The sequence below is a fragment of the Calypte anna genome, chromosome 21 (assembly GCF_003957555.1).
Source record: "Calypte anna isolate BGI_N300 chromosome 21, bCalAnn1_v1.p, whole genome shotgun sequence".
In the NCBI taxonomy this organism is placed as follows: domain Eukaryota; kingdom Metazoa; phylum Chordata; class Aves; order Apodiformes; family Trochilidae; genus Calypte; species Calypte anna.
In genome coordinates, this window is record NC_044266.1 from 5878079 (window position 1) to 5903321 (window position 25243).

Here is a 25243-nt window from a genome sequence, read left to right on the forward strand (position 1 = left end):
CAGATGCTCCCTATTAATCCCCCTCCCTTCCCTGATAAAGGAAGGAGAGGGAATAAGGGAGAGAGACTGATGGGTTGGAAATGAAACTACCCAGCTTTAATGAAACAGTGATGATAAATAGGAAAAATTACTAAATTATACAAATATACAGAAAATTGATCCCAGGTTCCTCCCCCCTCTCCCCCAATAACTCTCCCATCCCCACCGAGGCTGCAGGGCAGCCCTGGGAAAGTCCAGGCTGGAATCCTGGGGTCAGGAGCAGTTGGGAGCTGGAGGCAGAACACAGAGATTCAGGCTGGGATGGATCAGGAGCACAGGGAGAGGAAGGGATGGAATCCTCCCAGGATGCTGAAGCAAAGAGGGAGAGGGGAAGAAGGGAAGGAAAAGGAAAGGAAGGGAAAGGAAAGGAAAGGAAAGGAAAGGAAAGGAAAGGAAAGGAAAGGAAAGGAAAGGAAAGGAAAGGAAAGGAAAGGAAAGGGAGAGGAGGCAGAGGATGGGGACAGCTGAGGATGCACACACCAATAAAAAGATGTTTTCCAGCACCTCCAGTGTCAGAAGGAGAACCAGAAGCTTTTAGAGCAACTTGCACTGCTTAAGGAGGAAAACAAAGCCCTTTATGAGGAAGGAGTTCGTCTGCTGAACCAGAAGGATCTCTATGTCAGGTAATGGCTGAAGCAGGGGATGTGTAAACCCCCAAAATTACCCAGGAATTGTTCTGGCTGTGCCTGGCATGGACACTGGGTCTGATTGTTCTGTAGCCTTCCTTGTCCCTCCTGGTCAAGACTTTTTTCAGGGAGAATTCTGCTTGAACCTGAGATCCTCTGTGTGGTTCTGGTGTGCCTGGTGTCTGCTGTCACCTTCCACTTGGCAGAAAACAAGGGGGTGCCCAGAGAGGTCTCTGGGTGCTGCTGGTTTGGGTCTGGCAATGGCAGAGATGCTCCATGGAGTTGCTTGTTTTGCCCCAGAGCACTTTTGATCTAATTGGAAGTTTTTTTTTCATGAGTTTTGAGCAAAGATGGGCAAATGTCCCTTATGTTGTCCCTTATGTGATAGAGATATCTTTCTCTCTCTCTCTTTTTTTTTTTTTTTTTTTTTAAATGCATTTTTCCCCTTCTATCCCAACTGGCTAAACATAAACAAGAGCACCGTGGGAAGGGGACACGTTTGAGCAAGGATCACAAGTCTCAGTAGACACAAATATTTCATCCCTGGGTCACAGCTCGAAGCAGCACCCACTGAAGTGACTCTTCCTGCAACCTCTTTAGGATTCTCCCCCCCAGACCTTCCCAGCCATCCCCACCAAATCAACAACTGCCCCTTTCCCTGTCACCTCCATTTCTGGTGACTTTGTACCCTTGGGTGGCATAAAAAGCTGAGAGGGGAGAGCAGAAAGCTTTGTAAAGCTGGGAGTCAACTTTGAGAAGCCTTTGGGTCCCTTTCCATTGATCTGTTCCCCTTTGGTTGATGTTTAACCCTTTCACTTTGCACCCAAAAACCCCCAAACTGAGGCACAGCCTGGAAGTGGCTGTGCTGGTTCTGCCTTCAGCTCCACAGCTCAAAGGATGCTTGAGGGCTCCTGGTCCAGCTCTTCAGAGCTTGCACTGCTACAGGACATCTCCTGGACCCAGAATACAAAAATATTTCCCAAGGTGATGTTTGCTTCTCTGTTTCTTCAGGAAATACAACGAAATGCAGCTCCACCACAAAGAGAAGATCCGTAGAGCCAAGGAGACCTTTATCCAGGAGGTGAAACAGAGGGACACCAGGATTAAGCAGCTTGAAAATGAGCTCAGTGAGTCCAAGCTCCAAGTGGAAAAGGTGAGAGAATCCATCAGGAGCCTGCAGGAGCATCCCTTCTTCCAAAGAGGAAGGCAGGTTAGGAAAAAAAGGGAAAGGAGGTTTTAGGAGGAGTTGGTTTGGGATTGCACTGTTAAACAACCAGAGAGTGGGAGCAGGGAGAGCTCTGCCTCCTGTGCTGCTCCTAACCCTAACCCTAATGCTCTCTGCTCCTGCCTGGAAAACTGCCAAAGGGCACCAACCTGGCCTTGTAGGAACAAAAAGCCAAAAGGAAATTCCTGGCTTCAGTTTCCCCATCAAGGGGAACCCAGGTCCTCAAATCTCACTCAGAAACTGCCTGAGCTCCATCTTCCTTTGCCTCAGAAATGGGACTGATGGACTCGATGACTTTCAGGGTCCTTTCCAACCCTAATGATTCCATGATGAGGGTCTTTTGGGGTGTGTTACCTCAAAGAGGACCTCACTGCCAGGAGTGGATGTGTGTCAGGGTTTAACACGGGGCTGGCAATTAAACTGAATTATAGATGCTCCCTATTGATCCCCCTCCCTGGTAAAGAAAGGAGAGAGAATAAGGGAGAGAGACTGATGGGTTGGGAATGAAACTACCCAGCTTTAATGAAACAGTGATGATAAATAGGAAAAATTACTAAACCTATACAAATATACAGAAAATTGATCCCAGGTTCCTCCCCCCTCTCCCCCAGTAACTCTCCCATCCACACCGAGGCTGCAGGGCAGCCCTGGGAAAGTCCAGGCTGGAATCCTGGGGTCAGGAGCAGTTGGGAGCTGGAGGCAGAACACAGAGATTCAGGCTGGGATGGATCAGGAGCACAGGGAGAGGAAGGGATGGAATCCTCCCAGGATGCTGAAGCAAAGAGGGAATGGGTAAAGAAAGGGGGGAAGGGAAGGGAAGGAAGGGAAGGGAAGGAAAGGAAAGGAAGGAATGGGTTTGAGCCTGGTGATCCCTCAAATTTATCCTGAGTATGAGGTGGATGGGATGGAATCCTCTGTTTGGTCAATTTTGGTCATTTCTCTTGTCCCTTCCTCCCCAAAGGAGGGTTTCAGGTGTGAGCTCTTGACTCCTTTTCTCCTTCTGGAGGGCAAAATGTTCCTCAGAGCCGAGCAGTGCTTTGGTTCTGCAGCCCATTCTCCAGCAGTAACTATAACCATGGAGTGGGATCAGTCCCAGCAGCTGCCACTGAGAACCTTGCTGTTCATTTCAGCAGTGCAGCTCCTTCTGAGAGACTGAGCTGAAAGCAAAATTAGACAGAAAATCCCCTTTATCCTGGCCCAAACCAGGCCAATGTGCTTGGTGGTGACCCCTTAGGCAAGACACTGAGGTTTAGGGAGGATGGGGACGAGCAAAGCAGAACTCTGCTTGGTTTTTCCTTCTGCCCCATCCCCAGGGGAAGGCACTGATTGCACAGATCACCTCTGAGAATGAGAAACTGCTCCAGGAGAGGAGAAGGCTCCTCCAGAAGATCACTGACCAAGATGAGAGCCCGTGGAGCAACCTGTCCCCCATTGCCACCCTGCAGAGCAGGTAGCCACGAAGTGATGCCCTTTCCCTGTCCCTCTCTGGTTTGTGCCTCTTTTATAGGCATAAATCATGGAATGTGTTTGGTTCTGGGCCCCTCACTCCAAGAAGGATATTGAGGGGGTGGGGATGTGTCCAGAGGAGAGCCACCAAGCTTAGAAACAAGGGAGATTATTTCTAATTATTTCTAGAACATTTCTAAGCATGTTTATCAATATGGTGATAGGCACTTTACATATATAAGTATAAATATAAGTATGAATGTAAGTATAAATATATAGATATAGATATAGATATAAATATAAATATAAACATAAAGATAAAGATAAACATAAATATAAATGTAGTGACATGAGGGAACTGGTGTATTTAGTTGGGAGAAGGGGAGACCTCTCCAGCTCCCTGAAAGGAGGTTGCAGGGAGATGGGTGTTGGGCTCCTCTCCCCAATGAATAATGCCAGGAGCAGAGGAAATGGGCTGAAGTTGTAGCAGGGGAGGTTTGGGATAGATCTTAGGAGAATTTCTTTGCTGAAAAGAGTGGTCAGGACCAGGGGCAGCCTGGTCAGGGAGGTGATGGAGTCACCACCCCTGGAGGGATTTAAGAAAAGTGGAGATGTGGCACTTGGGGACATGCTCTAGTGGTTCAGGTTGTAGGTTTTGGGGTTTCTTTTTTAGTGGGTGTTATTTGGTGGAGTGTCTGTGGTGTTTCTGTTTTATGGTGGGGTTTTTCTGTGTGTATATGGTTGGACTTGGTGGTCTTCAAGGTCCTTTCCAACCATGCTGTGATTCAGTGACTTGAGAAATCCAGAGGAGAGCCTGTGCCCCATCACTAGTGCTGGGTGGGATGTAATTTAATCTATTCCTCATCCAAGCCCTCAGCATAAAGCTAGAAGGCTGTGTTGGACCAAAAGGTGTGAAAAAGAAAACTCTGCTGTGTCTGGAAGGCAAATAACTTGTGGGTTGTTGGTGTGATGTGCTCAGGGGGAAGATCCCAGAGGAGGAGAAGGAGCAGAACAAAGCCCAGCTCTGCAGCCGTGCACCCAGGAACAGCCAAGTTCCCAACCTGGAGGTGAGCTGGGAGAGGGATTGGGATGAAGGAATGTTTAATGGGGTCTGTTTAATGTCTTCACTGATGATTTATAGAGGGCATTGAGTGCATCATTAGGAAACTGGCAGGTGACACTGAGCTGGGGGGAGTGTGGATCAGCTGGAAGGCAGGAGGGCTCTGCAGAGGGACCTGGAGAGACTGGAGAGTTGGGATGATCCCAAGGGGATGAGGTTCAACATTCCAAGTGCCGGGTCCTGCACTTTGGCCACAACAACCCCATGGGGAGCTCCAGGCTGGGCACAGAGTGGTTGGAGAAAGGGAGCTGGGAGTCTGGATTGCCAGGAAGGTGACCATGAGCCAGCAGTGTGCCCAGGTGGCCAAGAAGGCCAATGGCATCCTGGGCTGGCTCAGGAACAGCGTGGCCAGCAGGTCCAGGGAAGGGATTCTGCCCCTGTGCTCAGCTCTGGGGAGGCCACAGCTTGAGTCCTGTGTCCAGTTCTGGGCCCCTCAGCCCCTCAGGAAGGAGCTTGAGGTGCTGGAGCAGGTCCAGAGAAGAGCAAGGAGGCTGTGAAGGGATCCAGCACAAGCTCCCTAAGACAAGAGGGCATGGGCTTCAGGTCTGCCAGGGGAGGGTTAGGTTGGATATTAGGAAAAAATTCTTCCCATAGAGGGTGATCAGGCATTGGAATGGGCTGCCCAGGGAAGTAGTGGATTCTCCGTGTCTGGAGAGATTTCCAAAGAGCCTGGATGTGGCACTGAGTGCCATGGGCTGGGAACCACGGGGGGAGTGGAGCAAGGGTTGGACTTGATGATCCCAGAGGTCCCTTCCAACCCAAAAATTCTGGGATTCTCTCTCAGCAGACAGGCTGCAGGAGCTGATGTCTCCTGGGAATAAATCATAGAATATGTCAAATCCAAAGTTTGTCCCCAAAGGATGAACTGATGATTGGTACCTCTGTGGGGCTGGAGTTCTGGGAGTGGAGCAGGTGGCACTTTGAAGGATGTGTGTTAAAATTTGGGGTGTAACATCCTTTTCCTTTTCCTTTTCCTTTTCCTTTTCCTTTTCCTTTTCCTTTTCCTTTTCCTTTTCCTTTTCCTTTTCCTTTTCCTTTTCCTTTTCCTTTTCCTTTTCCTTTTCCTTTTCCTTTTCCTTGTTCTTCCTTCCAGGACTCAAAGAGTGGCAACTTCTCTGAATGCCACCCACAGAGGAAGCTGCTGCCATCTCCCCGGACCAGGTGATGTGGGGTAAAAGGAAGGTGGTGAGGGGAAAGTTGAGTGGTTTGACTGCTCCACCCTGTGCATTTATCTCCAAGGGCCTTTATGTCAAATTCTAGGGAAAATTGCTGTTTGAAGCTGATGGGACAGAGAAGTAAAATTTTCAGACTCTGTCGGGGAACACTGGGAGATTTAGGAATCAGCTGGGTGCTGGGTGCTCTGGGTGCTCTTGTCTTTACACAGGAGGTTCTGAAACTTAGAGGGATGTCCCACATCCCAGGCTGGGGAGCAGGAGGGAGCTGGAGCTCTTTCTCCAGTGGAGGAGCCAAGAGCCAAAATGGGCAAGGAGGGGGCAGAGAAACTCTGCAATTCTGGACTCTGCTTGCTGGAGACCCAGCCCAGGGTTGTTCCAGCTTTTGGGTCCTCTTGAAGGGTTCTGAGCAGGTTCTGGGGTAGCTGAGGGCTGTCAGCTCCTGGGCTGGAGGAAGAATGTTCAGGGATGTGTTGGAGGATGCTGGGGATGTGCAGAATAACTGGAGAGGAAATGTGGTTTCAGGTTCTCATCTCGAGATCCCTCGGACTCTCTCAGCACCCTGAAGACCCCACAAGAGCTGAAGCCTGCAGGAGAAGCTGAAAGCCAAGATTCTTCCTTCTGTTTGTCCCCCTCTCAGCCCTCTGAGATTGGGTACTTAAATGTAGCTTCACCTGGAGACACCTCAGCTTCCCAGCTGCAGGAGGAGAGCCAGAGCATCAGCTCCCAGAACTTGTAAACAGAGAAATATTCCTTGGACTGCAAGGATTTGGGTTCCTGCCATGGGGTGACAAGGACAGGATTGCCAGATGGCCTGACTGGTGACTGATGCATTTCAACCAAATTATTCCCCAGCTTTTTTCCAGCCAACTGTAAAAAAAAAAAAACCCACCCAGAAAGCTGAACTTTGTAGATAAACTTGGTGGAGGAAAGGGGGGTGGGGTGAAGCATGTCTCCCCCTGCACCCTATTTCCTCACCCAGACAAAAGCACCCAATTTTGTGAATAAAAGTCAGTGCCATGGTCCCATCAGCACTCAGGGATCCCGAGCACTCTCTGTTCCCCTTGCTCTGTGCACATGAAGGGAGCTGGAGGGGTAGGAGCAGGACTGGGGGATCTGATCTGAACATCCCCAGAAACAAAGAGAGAGATCTTGGGTGCTTCCCAAGAGGGAGCTGTGAGGATGCTGGGGATGAAGCAGAACAGGGGATCTGTGTACAAAAAGAGAGGAGCAAAAAGGATCAGAGGGTGGGATGTGGGGAAGAGAAGGGATCTGAGGGCACGTGGATGGGATTGGAAGGGATCTGGGGGCTCTGGAACCTCCAGTTTGCCTGAGGGGCAACCAAGGCAACCCAGGGGTCCCCCAAAATCATGGATGATCCAGAGGGGATCAGAACTGGCACAGAAGGACACAGTGGTTGTAAGAGCAGTCCCTGGGAACAGGGAATCTCTGAGGAGGAGGAGGAGGAAGATCTGAGCCCACAGCCTCTGAGGTTTCTTCCAAACCTGCAGACTCCAACTGTGATTCCCAATTCTTTCCCAACTGAAGATTTATTCCCAGGAGACATCAGCTCCTGCAGCCTGTCTGCTGACAGAGAATCCCAGAATCATTTGGGTTGGAAAGGAGCTCTGGCATCATCAGCTCCAACCCTTGGTCCACTTCCCCCATGGTTCTTTCCCAACCTGCCAGACTCTTGTATCCCTGCTGAGATCCAGCACTCCAGATGCTTGGAATTCATCTCCTTGCTCTCCACTCAGGCTGCTTCTTGTACCCAGCTCAAAACCATTTCAGAGAACCTTTTCCCAAGTCCCCTGCACCCAGAGGTTCTCCCCTTGTCCACTTGGAGCAAGAATTCCTGGAACAGAGGAATGGGGAGGGGGTTGCTCTGACCACTGGCAGCTCCTGGCAGCTGCTTTGGGAGAGGAGGAGGGAAGGAGATGGATCAGGAAGAACTTCAGCCATGGAGTGCTCCTCCTCTGCCTTCCTCCATCTTCTCCACATTCCCAGGACAAACCTTTTCCCAGCACACCCTGGGGACCCAGGAGTTCAAACTCAGCTCTGGGAGCCAATTCCTGCCTGGTGGATCCCAAGGAGGAGGCAGTGGGGGGGGTGGGATGGTGGCTGCATCTCCTGGCTGGGCAAAGGTGCTCAGGTTCTTGACTTCAAGCATGGCCCATCTGCCCCTTCCCAAACATTTGGGATGGCTTTTTGGAATGCCCAGAGTGTTCCCTGTGCTCCATCAGACCCTCTTGTGTCCTCACCCCTCTCCCTGCCCTTTCACCCCTTGTCTCCTTTGAGCAAGGACTGCTGAAACTAAGGGGGGGTCAAGAGGAAGGGGAAAATCTCATTTTGGGGGTGCCCAGAAATAGGAGAAGGAAGAATGGGAGTGCAGGGCTGGGCCAGCACGGCAGCTCTGGGGAAGGGGACCTCAGAGACTGTATGTGCTCCAAGTTTCCTTTTCCTTTTCTATTTCCTTTCCTTTCCTTTCCTTTCCTTTCCTTTCCTTTCCTTTCCTTTCCTTTCCTTTCCTTTCCTTGCCTTTCCTTGCCTTTCCTTTCCTTGCCTTTCCTTGCCTTTCCTTGCCTTTCCTTCCCTTCCCTTCCCTTCCCTTCCCTTCCCTTCCCTTCCCTTCCCTTCCTTCCTTCCCTTCCCTTCCCTTCCTTCCCTTCCTTCCTTCCCTTCCCTTCCCTTCCCTTCCCTTCCCTTCCCTTCCTTCCCTTCCCTTCCCCTTCCCTTCCCTTTCCCAGCTGGAGTTTCAGGGCTTTCATCCCATCAATCTCTCCTGTTTATTTCCTCTACCTGGAAATGTTTTGCCTTCTTCTCCTCTTTCCAGTTTCTCCAAGGGGGACCCATAAACCCCAGGATGTGCCTGGGTGTGCCTGACCTGCTCTGCTGAGGAGCAGATAACTGATTGTTCCCTGAGGTTTATTATCTGTCAATAAAGAGATGAGATTAATGGATTACCAAGGAAATGCTCTGAGGAGCCTTTATAAAGCTCCAGCTTTTTCCTGGCAGCACAGAGAGAGCTCTGACTCCAAAGGGGGCTGAGGAGAAGAAAAATCTGAGAGCCACAAAAAAGAACCCCAAGAAAAAGAAAAGAAATTCTGCTCTCTCTGAGCACTTTGCAGGCACCATGAAAAACTTCCTTGCCTTCACAGCCCTTGCAGTCTTCCTCCTGGTGCACAGCTCCCAGGCAGTCTATGTTCAGGTGAGTTTTCTCTTCTTTAATTTGCTCCTCACTAAAGTTCTGATATTGTGCCAGGTACTTGTGCTTTGCTCTGCCTGGACATCCAGCTTCATCTCCCCCTGCTTCTGTTGTCCTTTCTGGAAAATCCTGCCTGCATTCCCTGCTGCTGGACTTCACCAGCTCTATCCCTGCTCTGAAATCCCTGCTCTGAACTCCCTTCCTGAACTCCCTGCCTGAAATTCCTGCTCTGAAATCCCTGCTCTGAACTCCCTGCTCTGAACTCCCTGCCTGAAATCCCTTCCTGAAATCCCTGCCTGAACTCCCTGGGGGCTCCTGAAATCCCTCTGGACTTGGGAAAGTGTTGGATCTGTCTGAACTCATCCTTAGAAACACTTTGGGAAGTCATTGTGCCAGGTAGTTGTGCTTTGCTCTGCCTGGACATCCAGCTTCATCTCCCTCTGCTTCAGTTTTCCTTCCTGGAAAATCCTGCCTGCATTCCCTGCTGCTGCACTTCACCAGCTCTATCCCTGCTCTGAACTCCCTGCCTGAAATTCCCTGCCTGAAATCCCTGCCTAAAATCCCTGCTCTGAAATCCCTGCCTGAAATTCCCTTCCTGAAATTCCTGCTCTGAACTCCCTGCTCTGAACTCCCTGCCTAAAATCCCTGCCTGAAATCCCTGCCCTGAACTCCCAGCCTGAAATTCCCTGCTCTGAAATCCCTTCCTGAACAACCTGCCTGAAATCCCTGCCTGAAATCCCTGCTCTGAAATCCCTGCCTGAAATCCCAGCTGTGAAATTCCCTGCTCTGAAATCCCTGCTTTGAAATTCCTGCCTGAAATCCCTGCTCTGAAATTCCCTGCTCTGAACTCCCTGCCTAAAATCCCTGCCTGAAAATCCCTGCCTGAAATTCCCTGTCTGAAATTCCCTGTCTGAAATCCCTCCCTGAACTCCCTGCTCTGAACTCCCTGCTCTGAACTCCCTGCCTGAAATCCCTTCCTGAAATCCCTTCCTGAACTCCCTGGGGGCTCCTGAAATCCCTCTGGACTTGGCAAAGTGTTGGATCTGTCTGAACTCATCCTTAGAAACACTTTGGGAAGTCCCAGTTTCTCGTGTGAATAACTCAGAGTACCAGGAGAACCTTAAACATTTTATTTGCATGCAGGAGGTTTCCAGGGATCAGGGTGAGTTTTAGGTCCTCTTTGTATTCATTATTAAATAATTAATCATTAAAATGATTTAATTAAATAATTAAAACGATTTTTCTCTCATTTATGATTAAATCTGGGGTTTCCTGACTATGTGTAGCACCCTTGTCCCTTGGAGGTCCCTGGGCCCTGACTGATGACTTGCTGCTTATGTTTATTTTTTAAAATTCTCCCCAAGACTTTTTTCCTCCCTAATATGCCCCCAAATCATCAGTTTTACAAAATGTTCTACAAATTTTAAGTTCTTTGGGCTTCACATCCTGTTTTACAAGCCTGAGGATTCCTATCTCAACACTCCCAGCTCACTGAATAAATATGATGGAAATTGGAAGTGTGGATTTGAGAGAAAAACCAAGAGAGTTGGATTATTCTGCACTAATTCTGTAATAAAATCCTCTTGGTTCAGCACCCAGGGAATGATTTAATGTTTTTTTAATTTTTTTTTTCAATGTTTTAATTTGGGGAGGAAGATTCTGCTCAGATTGAGCTCTCTCCAATCCATCTTTCTCACCTGAGGTGGTTTTTTTTCTTGGTTTTTGTTGGTCTATTTGTTGTTCCTTTGTTATTTTTTGCCACTAAGACAAAAAATGTCAGGGGGTTCTTTCCTACTTTCTGCTTTTTCTGAAAGTTCCTGTGGGAACCCATCTTTTTTCACTCATTTTAGGCTCTTTGAGGCCCCTGACAGCTGAATCTGCATTTCTACAGGAAAAGTGAGTTTTTCAGGGTCACAACTGCTAAATTAGCCTGGGTAAAATCCCAAACTGATTGCAAGTGGAAAAGAGTTTGATTTTGTTAAGTGCATGTCCAGGGTTTATATTTTTTTTTTTTTTTTTTAATAATTTAACACCAAAATTCAACAATTCTGTAAAAAACACCAACAACCCCAAACCAGCATCTCCCAGCATTTGACCCAGAGCTCCTTTTTTCTTTCCTCTTTTTTCTTTTTTTCTTCCTTTTCTTCCTTTTTTCTTTTTTCTTTCCTCTTTTTTCTTTTTTCTTTCCTCTTTTTTCCTTTTTTTCTTTTCTCTTCTTTCTTTCTTTTCTCTTCTTTCTTTCTTTCTTTCTTTCTTTCTTTCTTTCTTTCTTTCTTTCTTTCTTTCTTTCTTTCTTTCTTTCTTTCTTTCTTTCTTTCTTTCTTTCTTTCTTTCTTTCTTCCTTTCTTCTTTCCTTTCTTCCTTTCTTTCTTCCTTTCTTCCTTTCTTCCTTTCTTCCTTTCTTCCTTTCTCCTTTCCTTCTTCCTTTCTTCCTTTCTTCCTTTCTTCCTTTCTTCCTTTCTTCCTTTCTTCCTTTCTTCCTTTCTTCCTTTTCTTTCCCTTTCTTCCTTTCTTCCTTTCTTCCTTTCTTCCTTTCTTCCTTCTTCCTTCTTCCTTTTCTTTTCCTTTTCCTTTCTTTCTTCTCTCTCTCTCTCTCTCTCTCTCTCTCTTTCTCTCTTCTCTTTCTCTCTTTCTCTCCTTTACCTGGCTGGTTTTGTCACACCCGATCCCCTCCAGGGGCTGGGTGCATTTCCAGGGGTGACCACCCAGCTCTGATGTCAGGCAGGGACCTCAGCATCCTCTGCTGGCATTTTACCAGGCACCAATCCTGAGCTGGACCAATTCTGATTTGTTTCATAGAATCCTAGAATGGGCTGGGTTGGAAGGGAGCTCAGAGCTCATCAAGTCCAACCCTTGCTCCACTCCCCCCGTGGTTCCCAGCCCATGGCACTCAGTGCCACATCCAGGCTCTTTGGAAATCTCTCCAGACACGGAGAATCCACTACTTCCCTGGGCAGCCCATTCCAATGTCTGATCACCCTCTCCAGAAAGAAATTCTTTCTCATCTCCAACCTAAACCTCCCCTGGCACAACTTGAGACCCTGCCCTCTTGTCTTGCTGAGAGTTGCCTGGGAAAAGAGCCCAACCCCCCCCTGGCTCCAACCTCCTTTCAGGGAGTTGCAGAGAGTGATGAGGTCTCCCCTGAGCCTCCTCTTCTCCAGCCTCAACACCCCCAGCTCCCTCAGCCCTTCCTCACAGCATCTCTGCTGGATCCCTTCACAGCCTCCTTGCTCTTCTCTGGACCTGCTCCAGCACCTCAATCTCCTTCCTGAGGGGCCCAGAACTGGACACAGGACTCAAGCTGTGGCCTTCCCAGAGCTGAGCACAGGGGCAGAATCCCTTCCCTGGACCTGCTGGCCACGCTGTTCCTGAGCCAGCCCAGGATGCCATTGGCCTTCTTGGCCACCTGGGCACCCTGCTGGCTCATGGTCACCTTCCTGGCAATCCAGACTCCCAGCTCCCTTTCTCCAACCACTCTGTGCCCAGCCTGGAGCTCCCCATGGGGTTGTTGTGGCCAAAGTGCAGGACCCGGCACTTGGAATGTTGAACCTCATCCCCTTGGGATCATCCCAACTCTCCAGTCTCTCCAGGTCCCTCTGCAGAGCCCTCCTGCCTTCCAGCTGATCCACACTCCCCCCAGCTTGGTGTCATCTGTGAATTTGCTGATGATGGACTCAATCCCCTCATCTAAATCATCAATGAAGATATTGAACAGCACTGGGCCCAACACTGATCCCTGGGGGACACCACAGCCGCCATTTTGGACACCACAGCCGCCATTTTGATGCAGCCCCGTTCAGCACCACTCTCTGGGCCCGTTCCACCCAGTTCCTAACCCAGCACAGAGTGCTCCTGGCTGATCCATGGGCTGACAGCTTTTCCAGGAGGATGCTGTGGGATGCTTGTGGTGATGCTTGTTTTGCAGGGTTAAAGCCCTGCTCCACATTCCCTGCTCTGTTAGAAGAAAGAGGGAACAAAATGAATTCCCATTTCCCTTCTCCTCCCATCAGGATTCTGTGTTGGGATTTTCGGGCTCTCTCTCATGAGCAATGCACTAATTCTGCCTCTAATTCTAATCCTGCCACGAATTCTCCTCCATTGGGATACTTAGCAAAAGGTCAAATTAACCAAAATCCCTGATTTTATTTCAGCTTTGCTTCAGCGTTGCCTTTTCCCTGTAGCATCGTTTTTGGGAGAGCTCGTGGTTGAAATGGAATGGGTTTGTCTAAGGACTAACTTTAATTTTTTTCTTTTTTTCTTCCTCTTTTTTTCTTTTTTATTTCTTTTTTCTTTCCTCTTTTTTCTTTCTTTTCTTTTTTCTTTTTCATTCTTCTTTTTTCTTTCTTTTCTTTTTTCTTTCCTCTTTTTTCTTTTTTTTCTTTCTTTTCTTTTTTCTTTCCTCTTTTTTTCTTTTTTTTTTTCTCTTTTTCCTTTTTTCCTTTTTTTTCTTTTTTTTTTTTTTCCTTCTGCTTCTATCTACATAGGATGGAGACTTGAGATTCCCCCTGGAGTCTGTGAAGAAACTGAAGGAGCTCCTGGATGAGAAGCAGCACATCAGCCCCCGCATGGTCCTTGCCCGGGCTGTTTATTCCCCATGTGTGGATAAAGAGCTCCCTGAGGAATTCCAATCCCTCTGCAAAAGAGAAGATGCACCCCAAATCTTTGAGAGGCTGAGTATGTAGCTCGGATTGCATCCTTCCCATTTACACCACACTTTTCAGCCTTAAACATCCAAACAGGAGCAGGCAAAACCATGGAATTACTGGGAGAATCCTGCAAGAAAATTCCTTCTGTGGAAGGAGAGGTCAGGATGCTGTGGCCAGGATGAACCTTCCTGAGCAGCTGCACCCAAACTTAGCTGGCTTAAAAGTGAGCTCAGGATTAATTAAATTAAAAATTAAATTCAAAATTTAATTAAACTGAAATTAAATCAGCTCCCTCCTTGGAAGTGTCTCAGCCCAGGTTGGATGCGGCTTGGAGCACCCTGGGCTGGTGGGAGGTGTCCCTGAGCATGGCAGGGGGTTGGGATGAGACCTGGAAGGTCCCTTCCATCCCAAACCTTTCTGTGAATCTAAATTCTTACAAATTTAAACAAATTGGGAGCAGGTCTGGGTGTTCTCTCTGCTCAGTGTGGTTTTTCCAGGTGTGAGATGTAGGTGAATTACACTCTGATTCTTGAACAGGCTGCTGCAGTGTCTGCTTTTTTTCTTTTATTATCTTGCACTTATCCTATAAAATTTCTCCAGTGGACACTTCAGGAAGAACCACCAGCAATATAACAAATGCTGGGAGTCTACAAACCTCATCCCCCCCACCTGCCAGGAGGTTCTTTAGACTCCACATGTCCCTCCATGAATCCAGGTTGGATTTCATTCTTTAAAGCCAGAGTTTTGCAAAACATAATTTGACTTACACTGGCAAGAGCTTAAAAGAACATTTTAAAAGGAACTCATGAACCAGTGATGGAAAGGAATGTCCCCTTGAGGTGTTACTCTGCTCTCCAAGTTATTCTCTTGCCATTTCACCAAAATTTTCTTTTTTCCCTCCCAGGCCAGGCTGTCCAAGACCCTGATTTGTGTGAGATCTGTGCCAACGCTGCCTGTGCTGGCTGCCTTTGAGGAAGGAGGAAAAAACAAAAAACCCCAAAGAAGCTGCCTTCAGCCAGGAAGTTTGTGCATTCCTTTCACCAGACCACACGCTTTCACAAATCAATATTTGGGCTCCACCTCCTCTAAGAGCCCCCCCTGGAGCTGGTTGCTGATGTAGAAGTAGCAGAAGGGGCAGTCCTGAAGCTGGCAGATCAGGTGCCACCAGCACTGCAGTTCTGGCAACAAGGATGCTGCAAACCTCACCTGAGAACCCCCAGTTTTCCAGGGCTTGGGTCACACTGGGATGGAAATGGGCACAGCTCCATTTCTTGGTGTTTTCTCTAGGTTAGAACGGGATGGGGGAAGCTGAGCAGTCTCCTTTTTGGATAGTTAAATCTGCCTGAACATCCCTCCCCTCCCCTGCACATCACCCCCCTCTCCTAGGACTGGGTGAGCATCTTCTGCCACCAGCAGGGTGTTGGGTGATGCTCTGCAGGGCTGTGACCTGCACGTGTTTGTAACAGAACTGCAGGAAAATAACTTGGGGACAACTTATTGTCCCCAGGCAACACTTTCCCCAGCCAGAAAAACTCCCAGTCTGTTACTTGTAGGAATTGTCACCAGTTTAGGGGATGGATCTAGAGGAGGATGGGAACACTTTCTATGGAGTTGTGTGGAAACTCCTGCCTTGGGAAGATGTTCATGCTCAGGGAGCTCTGTTTAGGGGGAAGGGAAATCCAAACTGCAATGCTGGAACCACTTGGAAATGAAAACCTTGCCTTGCTTTTTTATTTATTGGTGGAAAGTTTGTGAAGAAAGGATCTGCCCATGTTTATATGCTGTATATGAAATAAAAGCTAGTAAGAAATTAAAATAAAATAATATAGAATTATTTTCTTTTTTTTTTAATTAAAAAAAAGGGTTTTTTTCTTTTTTTTTTTTCTTTAAAATATCAGCTCAAGTCCACTCTGAAAGGACAAGGTGGAAGGTGGGAAGAGCTTTGGCTCTGAAATCTCAACTAAAATAATCCCCTTCTACACCACTACATTCTTTTCCTTAGCAACCATTGCTAATCAGTATAGATGGTTTATGTTTTGGCTGGGTTTTGGGCTGGTTTGAGGTGGTTTTGGGTGTGATAGTCTGCTTGCCTACTTGCTTGTCTCCTGCAGAAGGTATTTCAGGTCTGGAATAAAAGCCACCTTGGAAATATTGTTCTGAACTTCAACCAATTTGCTCATCCTTCTGTGACCCCTTCATAGTAATGCAAGATTCCCTCATAGCTTGAAATGATTCCTTTTTACTTCTAAGGGTGGAATTATTATTATTCTATATTTCATAGATGTAGAATGGTTTGGGTTGGAAGGGACCTTAAAGATCATCAAGATCCAAGATCATCAAGATCCAACTCGTGTTCCATGCTCAGGGACACCTCCCACAGCCCAGGATGCTCCAAGCCCCATCCAACCTTGGACACTGCCAGGGATGGGGCATAAATTAAGCACTAATTGAGCACTAATTCATTAGTGACCTCTGTGGTGACCATAGGGCTCTGTCTGATCCTCTTGACTCCAAACCTGGCTCTGACCTTCACACTCTCTTCCCAAATTTCCCGTGGACCTCTCTCTTTTCTATGAATTTTCCTGAATTTTGGAACTTTTGGTGGAACCTGGCCATGGTCTTGGGGTCTGCTCTGCTCAACCCCCCCTGGTGCTGGGGGACTGGGAGGTCCCTGTCCCAGCAGCTATGGGGTTGTCCTTGGCTCTTGGTCCCCATCCCTTAGGGAGCAGATGGCTCCTGACACTTTCACCAGGTTCCTCTTCATCCCCTAAATCCTCCAAAGCACTTGTGAGTTCTGGGCAGCAAGCCTCAAGTCCAAATCCTTTTCATCAAGGCCCTAGCTCCTGAAAAATGAGTTGGAATTCAGTGAGTCCCTGTCAATTCCCTGGATCATTTGGATTCTGAGGACAGATCCTCTTCAGCCCCTTATTCTTCCCCCAGGCACCAGGCTGGTGCTACCTCCCCCACACTTCTAGGTTCCAAACCCATTATTTTCCCCTTCAAATCACATTACAAAAAGTTCATTTTTTCATTCCACTTCTATTTTAGGAGTCTTGAATCCCAGTGCTTTGTAGGGATGGGGATCCAAGGGGAATCTCAGAGCTGGAGGGGAAGAGAACCCCAGCCCTTGGTTGAGGCAACCCCTGAGGTAGTAACCAAGCTAAATCCAGATTCTTCTTCTTTTCCAGATTCTCCTTCTCCTTCTCCTTCTCCTTCTCCTTCTCCTTCTCCTTCTCCTTCTCCTTCTCCTTCTTTCTCCTTCTCCTTCTCCTTCTCCTTCTCCTTCTCCTTCTCCTTCTCCTTCTCCTTCTCCTTCTCCTTCTCCTTCTCCTTCTCCTTCTCCTTCTCCTTCTCCTTCTCCTTCTCCTTCTCCTTCTCCTTCTCCTCCTTCTCCTTCTTTCTCCTTCTCCTTCTCCTTCTCCTTCTCCTTCTCCTTCTCCTTCTCCTTCTCCTTCTCCTTCTCCTTCTCCTTCTCCTTCTCCTTCTCCTTCTTTCTCCTTCTCCTTCTCCTTCTCCTTCTCCTTCTCCTTCTCCTTCTCCTTCTCCTTCTCCTTCTCCTTCTCCTCCTTCTCCTTCTCCTTCTCCTTCTCCTTCTCCTTCTCCTTCTCCTTCTCCTTCTCCTTCTCCTTCTTTCTCCTTCTCCTTCTCCTTCTCCTTCTCCTTCTCCTTCTCCTTCTCCTTCTCCTTCTCCTTCTCCTCCTTCTCCTCCTCCTCCTCCTCCTCCTCCTCCTCCTCCTCCTCCTCCTCCTCCTCCTCCTCCTCCTCCTCCTCCTCCTCCTCCTCCTCCTCCTCCTCCTCCTCCTCCTCCTCCTCCTCCTCCTCCTCCTCCTCCTCCTTCTTATTCTTATTCTTATTCTTATTCTTATTCTTATTCTTAATTTTCTGGCAAGGCTGAGGTTAGTCTGGAAAATCCACCTGGAGGTTCAGGTCCAGCGATGGAAACCAGGAACTGCTACTGGGATGTTGAAACCTCCCTGGTTGTAATTTTTAACTAAATTAAGAAACAAGAATAAATAAGAGGTGTTAAATCACCTCTTGGCAAGACAATGGGATGGAAGGAACAACCAGATCTTAAAACCAGGGAGTAGAAACCTGAGTGGGCTGATTGCCCAAGGAGCTTGGGCCACACTGCATGAATCAGCTAAAAATGTGACCTTGAGGTGACCTTCAGCAATCAGACCATGGAAACCACAGCTCCAGAACTTTGGGTCCTTCAAGCCCCTCACCCCCTGAGCTTGTGCAGTGAAATAAAAAGGCAACATTCCTTTAAAATGCAGAGGAGATACCAGGAGCAGTGTTCCTACAGAGTTTGGGGCTGTGATAGAAACAGGGATCATGGGGAGGGGTTGGGGTCCCCAGGGCCTTGCAAGCATCTTGGTCTCAAAATTCCCTCAGCTTTCCAATTTCAGAGATTCCAGAGGCTGAAGAAATGGTTCCTAAACCCCCCCAGCTCTTCTCACCCTGCAGTGCTTGCACCACACCTGAGGGGTTTGTATGGAAATGGGGAATGCTGCAAAAAATTGATTCAGTGGCCCAGGGGCTTCACACAGCCACTTCTCATCACATTCAGAAATACCCTAATTCACAGGGTTTTTTTGGTTTTTTTTTCTGTGTATGTATTTTTTGTTTTGTTTTAATAGAAGCCCCCATCAGCAGAAGGACACGGAGCTGTTGGAGCCAGTCCAGAGGAGGCCCTGGAGCTGCTGGGAGGGCTGGAGCAGCTCTGCTCTGGAGCCAGGCTGAGAGAGTTGGGGGTGTTGAGGCTGGAGAAGAGAAGGCTGCAATGGGGAGACCTTAGAGCACCTTCCAGTGCCTGAAGGGGCTCCAGGAAAGCTGGGCAGGGACTTGGGACAAGGGCCTGGAGGGATGGGATGAGGGGGAATGGCTTGGAAGTGGGAGAGAGAGGGGAGATTGAGGTTGGAGATGGGGCAGAAATTGTTTGGGGTGAGGGTGCTGAGCCCCTGGCCCAGGTTTCCCAGAGAAGCTGTGGCTGCCCCATCCCTGGCAGTGCTGAAGGTTGGATGGGGCTTGGAGCACCCTGGGCTGGTGGGAGGTGTCCCTGGGCATGGCAGGGGGGGCACTGGATCATCATTAATGTCCCTTCCTTTCCAAAATAATCTGGGATTCTGTGCTTCTGTGATCACCCAGCAGCTGGGGAGGGACTTGGGACAAGGGCCTGGAGGGATGGGATGAGGGGGAATGGCTTGGAACTGGGAGAGAGAGGGGAGATTGAGATATGAGGAAAAAATTGGTTGCTCTTTGAGTTCTTCCAAGTGGGAGCTGGGAACCCCGTTCAGTTCCTTCCTTCTGCTTTTCCAGGGGCTTTTCACAATATTCCTGGTTGGAATAGTCATTTTACAGAAATAAATGGCAGCTTCTTAGTTGGGGAAATAGAGAGGTGAGGGAAAGCCTTTTCTGGAAGGCAGTCAAGGCAGCTGCAGCAGAAGGATGTTGAAATCCAATCAGCAATTACACTTTAATTACCAGGGTGTCGTAAGAGCTTTGTATCAGCTGTAACCTCTGGGCAAGCTCTGGATTCAAGGCCAAAAGCCACACAGGGAGATTAGGAATGGATCTCAAAGTCTGCAGCTGATAACTACAACTTGCAGTTGTCCCCTCATCTTCCTTTACAGCATCACATGGATCCTGCAGAATGTTCCTTTTTTTTTTTTAAATTAATTTATTTATTTATTTATTTTCATTTTGTTTTGTTTTGTTGAAGAACAGGTGGGATTTGGGGTGAATCTTGGAACCAGCATATTCCTTACAGAACCCCTGACCATCCCCAGGCAGCTGAGGAAGGAGATTCCCAGGATCCATCTCTAGCTCTGGGTGTCTGCTTCTTCCATCCCATGGTGGTGGCATCTCCATGTGCTTCCTATTAATAATTAATCACTAATGAGAGTACAGATTCCAGCCTCTTGCTGCTGCCTTTCTTCCCTTACAGACCCTTGGGGCTCCTCTTAGAAAGATTTTTGTGATTTTTCTCTCTTGCTGGACATGACACAGCCTGGAGGAAGGGGACAGGGTAAGGCAAGGGGTTGTGTAGGAAAGCTCTAAGCAGATCCTACAAAGCCTCTGTGCAGAATTTCCCTGCATTTCATCCTCTCTGCCTCTCTCTTTCCCCACTTTCCAGGTGGGAATTTACCCCCCCAATGTCCCCCTCTGAGTAGCACCCAGGAGCTGGCAGAGTTTAATCGGTGTTCTGATGAAAGCAGTGAATCAGAAAGACCCAATTTACCTGGAAATCACACTTTATTGCCCACACTGCTAACCCAACAGCCTCCCAATCAGAGCTACAAGTTCAAAGAACACGGCAGAGAAATAAAATTCCAAGGTAAACACATTGCCCAGCAGAAAATCCTCATCCACTGGAGGGTTTTACCAGATGAAGACAACAGGGATATTGGTGCAATCAGGCTTTAATCATCCTGGCAGGGATAATCTTTGTCCTTTTTTTTTTTTTTTTATCTTATTGCACACGTTTGCTTTCTCCTGTTAATTATTGAGAGATGTCAGGCAGATGAAATCCACCCCCAGCAGGTGCTCTGCAGGAAAACAACAGTATCCAGATTTCCCTGCTCATCTTCAGCAAGATTTCCAGTCTTCAGCAGATTTCCAGGGAAGCTGAACCAAAGTGAATCCTCAGTGGATTTCCCCAGGTTGCATCTCCCCAAATTCAGCTCCAACAGCACCAACAGGCACCTGGTTTTAAGGAAGCTACAAGCTTTGAGACCTTGACCTGAAAAGTTGTAAGAGGGAAGATTAAAAAAGCACCAAAACACTAAAATACACTTTTTTTTTTTTTTTGATGGTTCTTTTATTGATTTGGGAAAATTTGATCCAATTAATCAGGTGCTTTTGGTAAGCTTGACAGTGCCCATGGAAAACAGAACAAATTGATCAGGATACCTTGGTCATGAGAGTTCAAAGCAGTTCTGGGTCCATGGGGATGCTAAAGCAGGGCTGCAAAGCTGGGAAATAATAATAAAAAAGAGAAATAGAACTTTCTACTCTCCTCCTGCTGGTTACTGAACCTGTCCCTGCTTATAGCAACAAGGACTTGAGACACCGTAAGGAACTAAAAGGAGATTTGGGGCTAAATCCCAAAGAATCTGGGAGAAAGCTTGCAAATAGTTCAGTGATTTTGGTGGGAGGTTTTCCCTTTTTTCACAAAATCCTCTGCTCCAGCCCTTTCCCCTGCAGTTCTCACTCCTTGCATCATTTCCCTCAGCCACTATTTCATCCCTCCAGCCCTCAGATTTCCTCTTTTTGTGCTTTTGGGCCCAGCACAAACCCTACCCCAGCCCAGAGCTGGGATGATTCCTAATGAGGAGACATCTGCCTGCTGGCACCCAGGCTTCTGCAGGGAGATTTCTTCTATTCCAGGTTGCTGAGGGGTCTGAAGAAATGGGCAGAGACAGCTTGGACATGGGGAAAAATTGTTTGGGGTGAGGGTGCTGAGCCCCTGGCCCAGGTTTCCCAGAGAAGCTGTGGCTGCCCCATCCCTGGCAGTGCTGAAGGTTGGATGGGGCTTGGAGCACCCTGGGCTGGTGGGAGGTGTCCCTGAGCATGGCAGGGGGGGTGGGTGTGGATGATCTTTAATGTCCCTCCCAACCACCCTCATCCTATGATTCCTGCTATCCCACAGCAACTCTTTTTTTACTGGGCAAGACCCCCATCAGCTCCAGCACAAGTTGTATGAGGAAGGGCTGAGGGAGCTGGGGGTGTTGAGGCTGGAGAAGAGGAGGCTCAGGGGAGACCTCATCACTCTCTGCAACTCCCTGAAAGGAGGTTGGAGATAGGGAAGAAATTCCTTGGTGTGAGGGTGCTGAGCCCCTGGCCCAGGTTTCCCAGGGAAGTTGTGGAAGCTCCATCCTTGGAAACATTCCAGACCAGGTTGGATGGGGCTTGGAGCACCCTGGGCTGGTGGGAGGTGTCCCTGAGCATGGCAGGGGTGGCACTGGATCATCATTAATGTCCCTTCCTTTCCAAAATAATCTGGGATTCTGTGCTTCTGTGATCACTCAGCAGCTGGGGAGGGACTTGGGACAAGGGCCTGGAGGGATGGGATGAGGGGGAATGGCTTGGAACTGGGAGAGAGAGGGGAGATTGAGGTTGGAGATGGGGCAGAAATTGTTTGGGGTGAGGGTGCTGAGCCCCTGGCCCAGGTTTCCCAGAGAAGCTGTGGCTGCCCCATCCCTGGCAGTGCTGAAGGTTGGATGGGGCTTGGAGCACCCTGGGCTGGTGGGAGGTGTCCCTGAGCATAGCAGGGGGGGCACTGGGTGGGATTTAAGGTCCCTTCACTCCCAAACCAGTCTGGGATGTCATGAGCTGCCAGAACACAGCACCCCTGTTACTGCTGTCACAACTTGCAGTCCTTCCCAAACCTGTTCCTCCTCAGGTGATCCCAAACATGGGAGATGTGCAAGAGTGAGAATTCTCTGAGTTACTTTATGAAGCAGAAATGGCTTCCTAAGGCAGCTGGATGTTTGCATGGAGTGAGAGGGAAGTGAGAAAAAGGAAGCTCTTATGTCAAGGGTGTAGCAAAAATGCCAGTTAGGTCAGTTCAAAGTTTTAGATGCAATTTCTTTTAGGGTGTGTAACCAAATAGTGGAACAGCTTGCAAGGGCGAGTGGGTGTCTGCTGTTACAACATTGCTTGAATGACCTTAAATATATATTTTCCATCCACTTCCTTAAGCACATGATGTATTTCTCACACATGCCCATGTTCTCCAGCATGAGTTAAGCCCAAGTTCAGACCAGGTACGCAGAAGGGGCTTTTAGGCTTTAGAATCTCTGAATCTTTGTTTCTAAATCCTCACCTTCTTCCCCTCTGAGCCAGAGGCAGGAAGGTGCAGTCTGCATTGCTCTGAAAACCCTCACTGTTAGCAACAATAAGGTTCATAAAACTCCATCCCCTGCTTAGTTAAAAACAAACAAACCAACAAACAAACCACTTTCTGTCAGCTTTAACTGTTAAACCCTTTAACTGTGCCTCCAGGGAAGGAGGAGGATGGATTGGTAGATCCCAACACTGGGGTTTTCCTTTCCTTTCCTTTCCTTTCCTTTCCTTTCCTTTCCTTTCCTTTCCTTTCCTTTCCTTTCCTTTCCTTTCCTTTCCTTTCCTTTCCTTTCCTTTCCTTTCCTTTCCTTTCCTTTCCTTTCCTTTCCTTTCCTTTCCTTTCCTTTCCTTTCCTTTCCTTTCCTTTCCTTTCCTTTCCTTTCCTTTCCTTTCCTTTCCTTCCTTTCCTTTCCTTTCCTTCCTTCCTTCCCTTTCCCTTCCCTTCCCTTCCCTTCCCTTCCCTTCCCTTCCCTTCCCTTCCCTTCCCTTCCCTTCCCTTCCCTTCCCTTCCCTTCCCTTCCCTTCCCTTCCCTTCCCTTCCCTTCCCTTCCCTTCCCTTCCCTTCCCTTCCCTTCCCTTCCCTTCCCTTCCCTTCCCTTCCCTTCCCTTCCCTTCCCTTCCCTTCCCTTCCCTTCCCTTCCCTTCCCTTCCCTTCCCTTCCCTTCCCTTCCCACCTCCCAGAGTCTCTTGGTTTCTCTGGGATTTTCCTGCCCATTTCTTTTCCTCTTCAGCTGAAACTCAGAATTCTCTGGAATAAGAAGATTTCTTTTTTCTTTATTTTAAAAAACCAAAACCATTTCTACATATTCCTCATCTTTTTGCTCTCTCCTCTAATTCTACCTACCACTGTTAATTCTGATCTTTCTAATTCTCTTTCTAATTTTAATTTCTTTTCATTTCTAATTGTAATTCCCTTCCCAGTTCCCACCCTCTGATCTCCCTCCTCCATCCCTTCTATCCTCTTCGTGTCTCTCTGCTCCTGTTCCCAGTTCCCTCCATCTTCCCACTCCTCTGCCCATTACCACGTCCTGGCTTCCCCATCTTCTTCCCATATTTCAGAATGTTGATGACCTTTAAAAATATTCTTAATTTTTTTATTTCCTGAAGGTTTTCTTCAAATCCAGGCAAAAAAAAGGAGGAAAAGAAAACAAGCTTATGGTGCCAGCAAACCCATTTCCTTCCTTTTAAATTCAGGAAAATCTGAAGGCTGAAAACCATTCCTTAGGATTTTTTGGTTAATTTGGGGGAATTTCTGGCTTGCTTTCTCCTGGGAAACAGCAGAGCAGTTTGCAGAACCTTTGCTAATTTAAACCAAATATTTTCCCAAGGAGAGGAAATGTTCCAGAGTTTATCCTGGGAAAAATGCAAAAGGATTGGAAGGAATTCTGATGGTGTTGGGCTCATCCCTGGATGCTGTTGGAGAAACCTGGAAGCCAGGAAGGTGGGATTGTGCTTTGGGTAATATTTTAACTCCCAGGAGGGTCAAACCAAGTTGCTGACGTGTTTGTCAGCAATAAAACCCCTATAAAATCAATGACACAGCCAAGGAGTGTTCACATGAAATATTTTGTATGACTGCTACAGGTTGGGATGAAATGGAATATGGTCTAGATAAAATAACTTGAATTTTTTTCCAGGAGTTTTTCTTGGTTTTTTTTACAGGAATATGAAAGGCAAACCCAGTGTGTTCTCTACCTGGGGTATTTTCACTACTGGAATCAGCAGTGATGCTGCAGGGCTGGCTTGGCTCTTTTCAGCCCAGTTCTGGGGAGAAATTCTTTGACCAGCTCAGCATCTTTGCTGCTTTCCTGTTCCAGGGGATGATTCACTGGGATTGGGATGTTCCTCTTAGGATTCCTCTGCTTCCCCACCAGCAGGGCCAGGGAGGGGGTTGTGTCCCCCTCTGCTCCACTCTGGGGTAAAGCTGGGTCCAGATTTGGGGTTCCCAGAAGGATCAGAGCTGCTGGAGCCATTCCAGAGGAGCTGCTGGAAGGGCTGGAGCAGCTCTGGAGCCAGGGGGAGAAATTGGGGGTGTTGAGGCTGGAGAAGAGAAGGCTGCAATGGGGAGACCTTAGAGCACCTTCCAGTGCCTGAAGGGGCTCCAGGAAAGCTGGGGAGGGACTTGGGACAAGGGCCTGGAGGGATGGGATGAGGGGGAATGGCTTGGAAGTGGGAGAGAGAGGGGAGATTGAGGTTGGAGATGGGGCAGAAATTGTTTGGGGTGAGGGTGCTGAGCCCCTGGCCCAGGTTTCCCAGAGAAGCTGTGGCTGCCCCATCCCTGGCAGTGCTGAAGGTTGGATGGGGCTTGGAGCACCCTGGGCTGGTGGGAGGTGTCCCTGGGCATGGCAGGGGGTGAGAATGGGATGGGCTTTAGGGTCCCTTCACACCGAAACCATTCCATGCTTCTATAACCTTGGTGTCCAAATCCCTTCCTTATGCTTTTCTTTGCTTTCAGCTTGGGATCTTTCTTCCTCTCCAGGCTCATTTCTGGTGTCCTGCTCTTGCTGGAGGATTAATTTTTGATCAACCTCTGACTTGTGTCCTGGAGTAACAATGACGAGCTGTGTGAGGTGGGAGAAATCTCCTTCCAGCCCTGGAACCCCAGCAGGAGGGATGCTCCTGGTGGGTTCCTGGGTGCTGTGGCCATTCCAGAGCAGCTGGCAGAGCCTTCTGGATGCATCCTACAATTCCCTGAGGCCACGGATCTGGTGCATGTTTGAGAGGTGGTGTCAGAGTTCTGTGCTGAGCTTTATCAGGCAATAAATGTTGATTTTCCTCATCCCTGATTGCCTGTTACTGCAGTGGGTTTGTTGTTTTTATTATGAAGAAGATGAAAGATTCATAGGAGAGAAAGGAGGGCAGGGGGGTTGGACTGGGTGAGCTCCAGAGGTCCCTTCCAACCCCAAACATTCCATGA

General features: G+C 48.2%; 2 protein-coding genes across 2 annotated transcripts in view; both read left to right on the top strand.

The window, feature by feature from the left end:
• The window catches only part of CCDC30 (coiled-coil domain containing 30), a 35382-nt gene extending 29015 nt beyond the window's left edge, over positions 1-6367 (top strand). Inside the window, 6 exon segments of the mRNA XM_030463424.1 lie at positions 541-662; positions 1677-1818; positions 3204-3340; positions 4316-4403; positions 5550-5617; positions 6154-6367. Of these exon segments, the coding sequence (XP_030319284.1) occupies positions 541-662; positions 1677-1818; positions 3204-3340; positions 4316-4403; positions 5550-5617; positions 6154-6367 (771 nt within the window).
• Positions 6368-8673: 2306 nt separating this feature from the next.
• On the top strand, positions 8674-14459 carry GUCA2A (guanylate cyclase activator 2A). The gene is made up of 3 exons (XM_008491200.2): positions 8674-8836; positions 13318-13507; positions 14384-14459. The coding sequence occupies exons 1-3, from the start codon at positions 8762-8764 to the stop codon at positions 14449-14451; spliced, it is 333 nt and encodes a 110-aa protein (XP_008489422.2). The 5' UTR covers positions 8674-8761; the 3' UTR covers positions 14452-14459.
• The last annotated feature ends 10784 nt before the right edge of the window (positions 14460-25243 follow it).

Excerpts from the sequence above, each read along its gene's own strand:
- GUCA2A (XM_008491200.2), top strand. The coding sequence starts at position 8,762 with ATGAAAAACTTCCTTGCCTTCACAGCCCTTGCAGTCTTCCTCCTGGTG. Across the intron at positions 8,837-13,317 it reads CCCAGGCAGTCTATGTTCAG|GATGGAGACTTGAGATTCCC; the intron begins GTGAGTTTTCTC and ends CTATCTACATAG. Across the intron at positions 13,508-14,383 it reads CCAAATCTTTGAGAGGCTGA|GCCAGGCTGTCCAAGACCCT; the intron begins GTATGTAGCTCG and ends TTTCCCTCCCAG.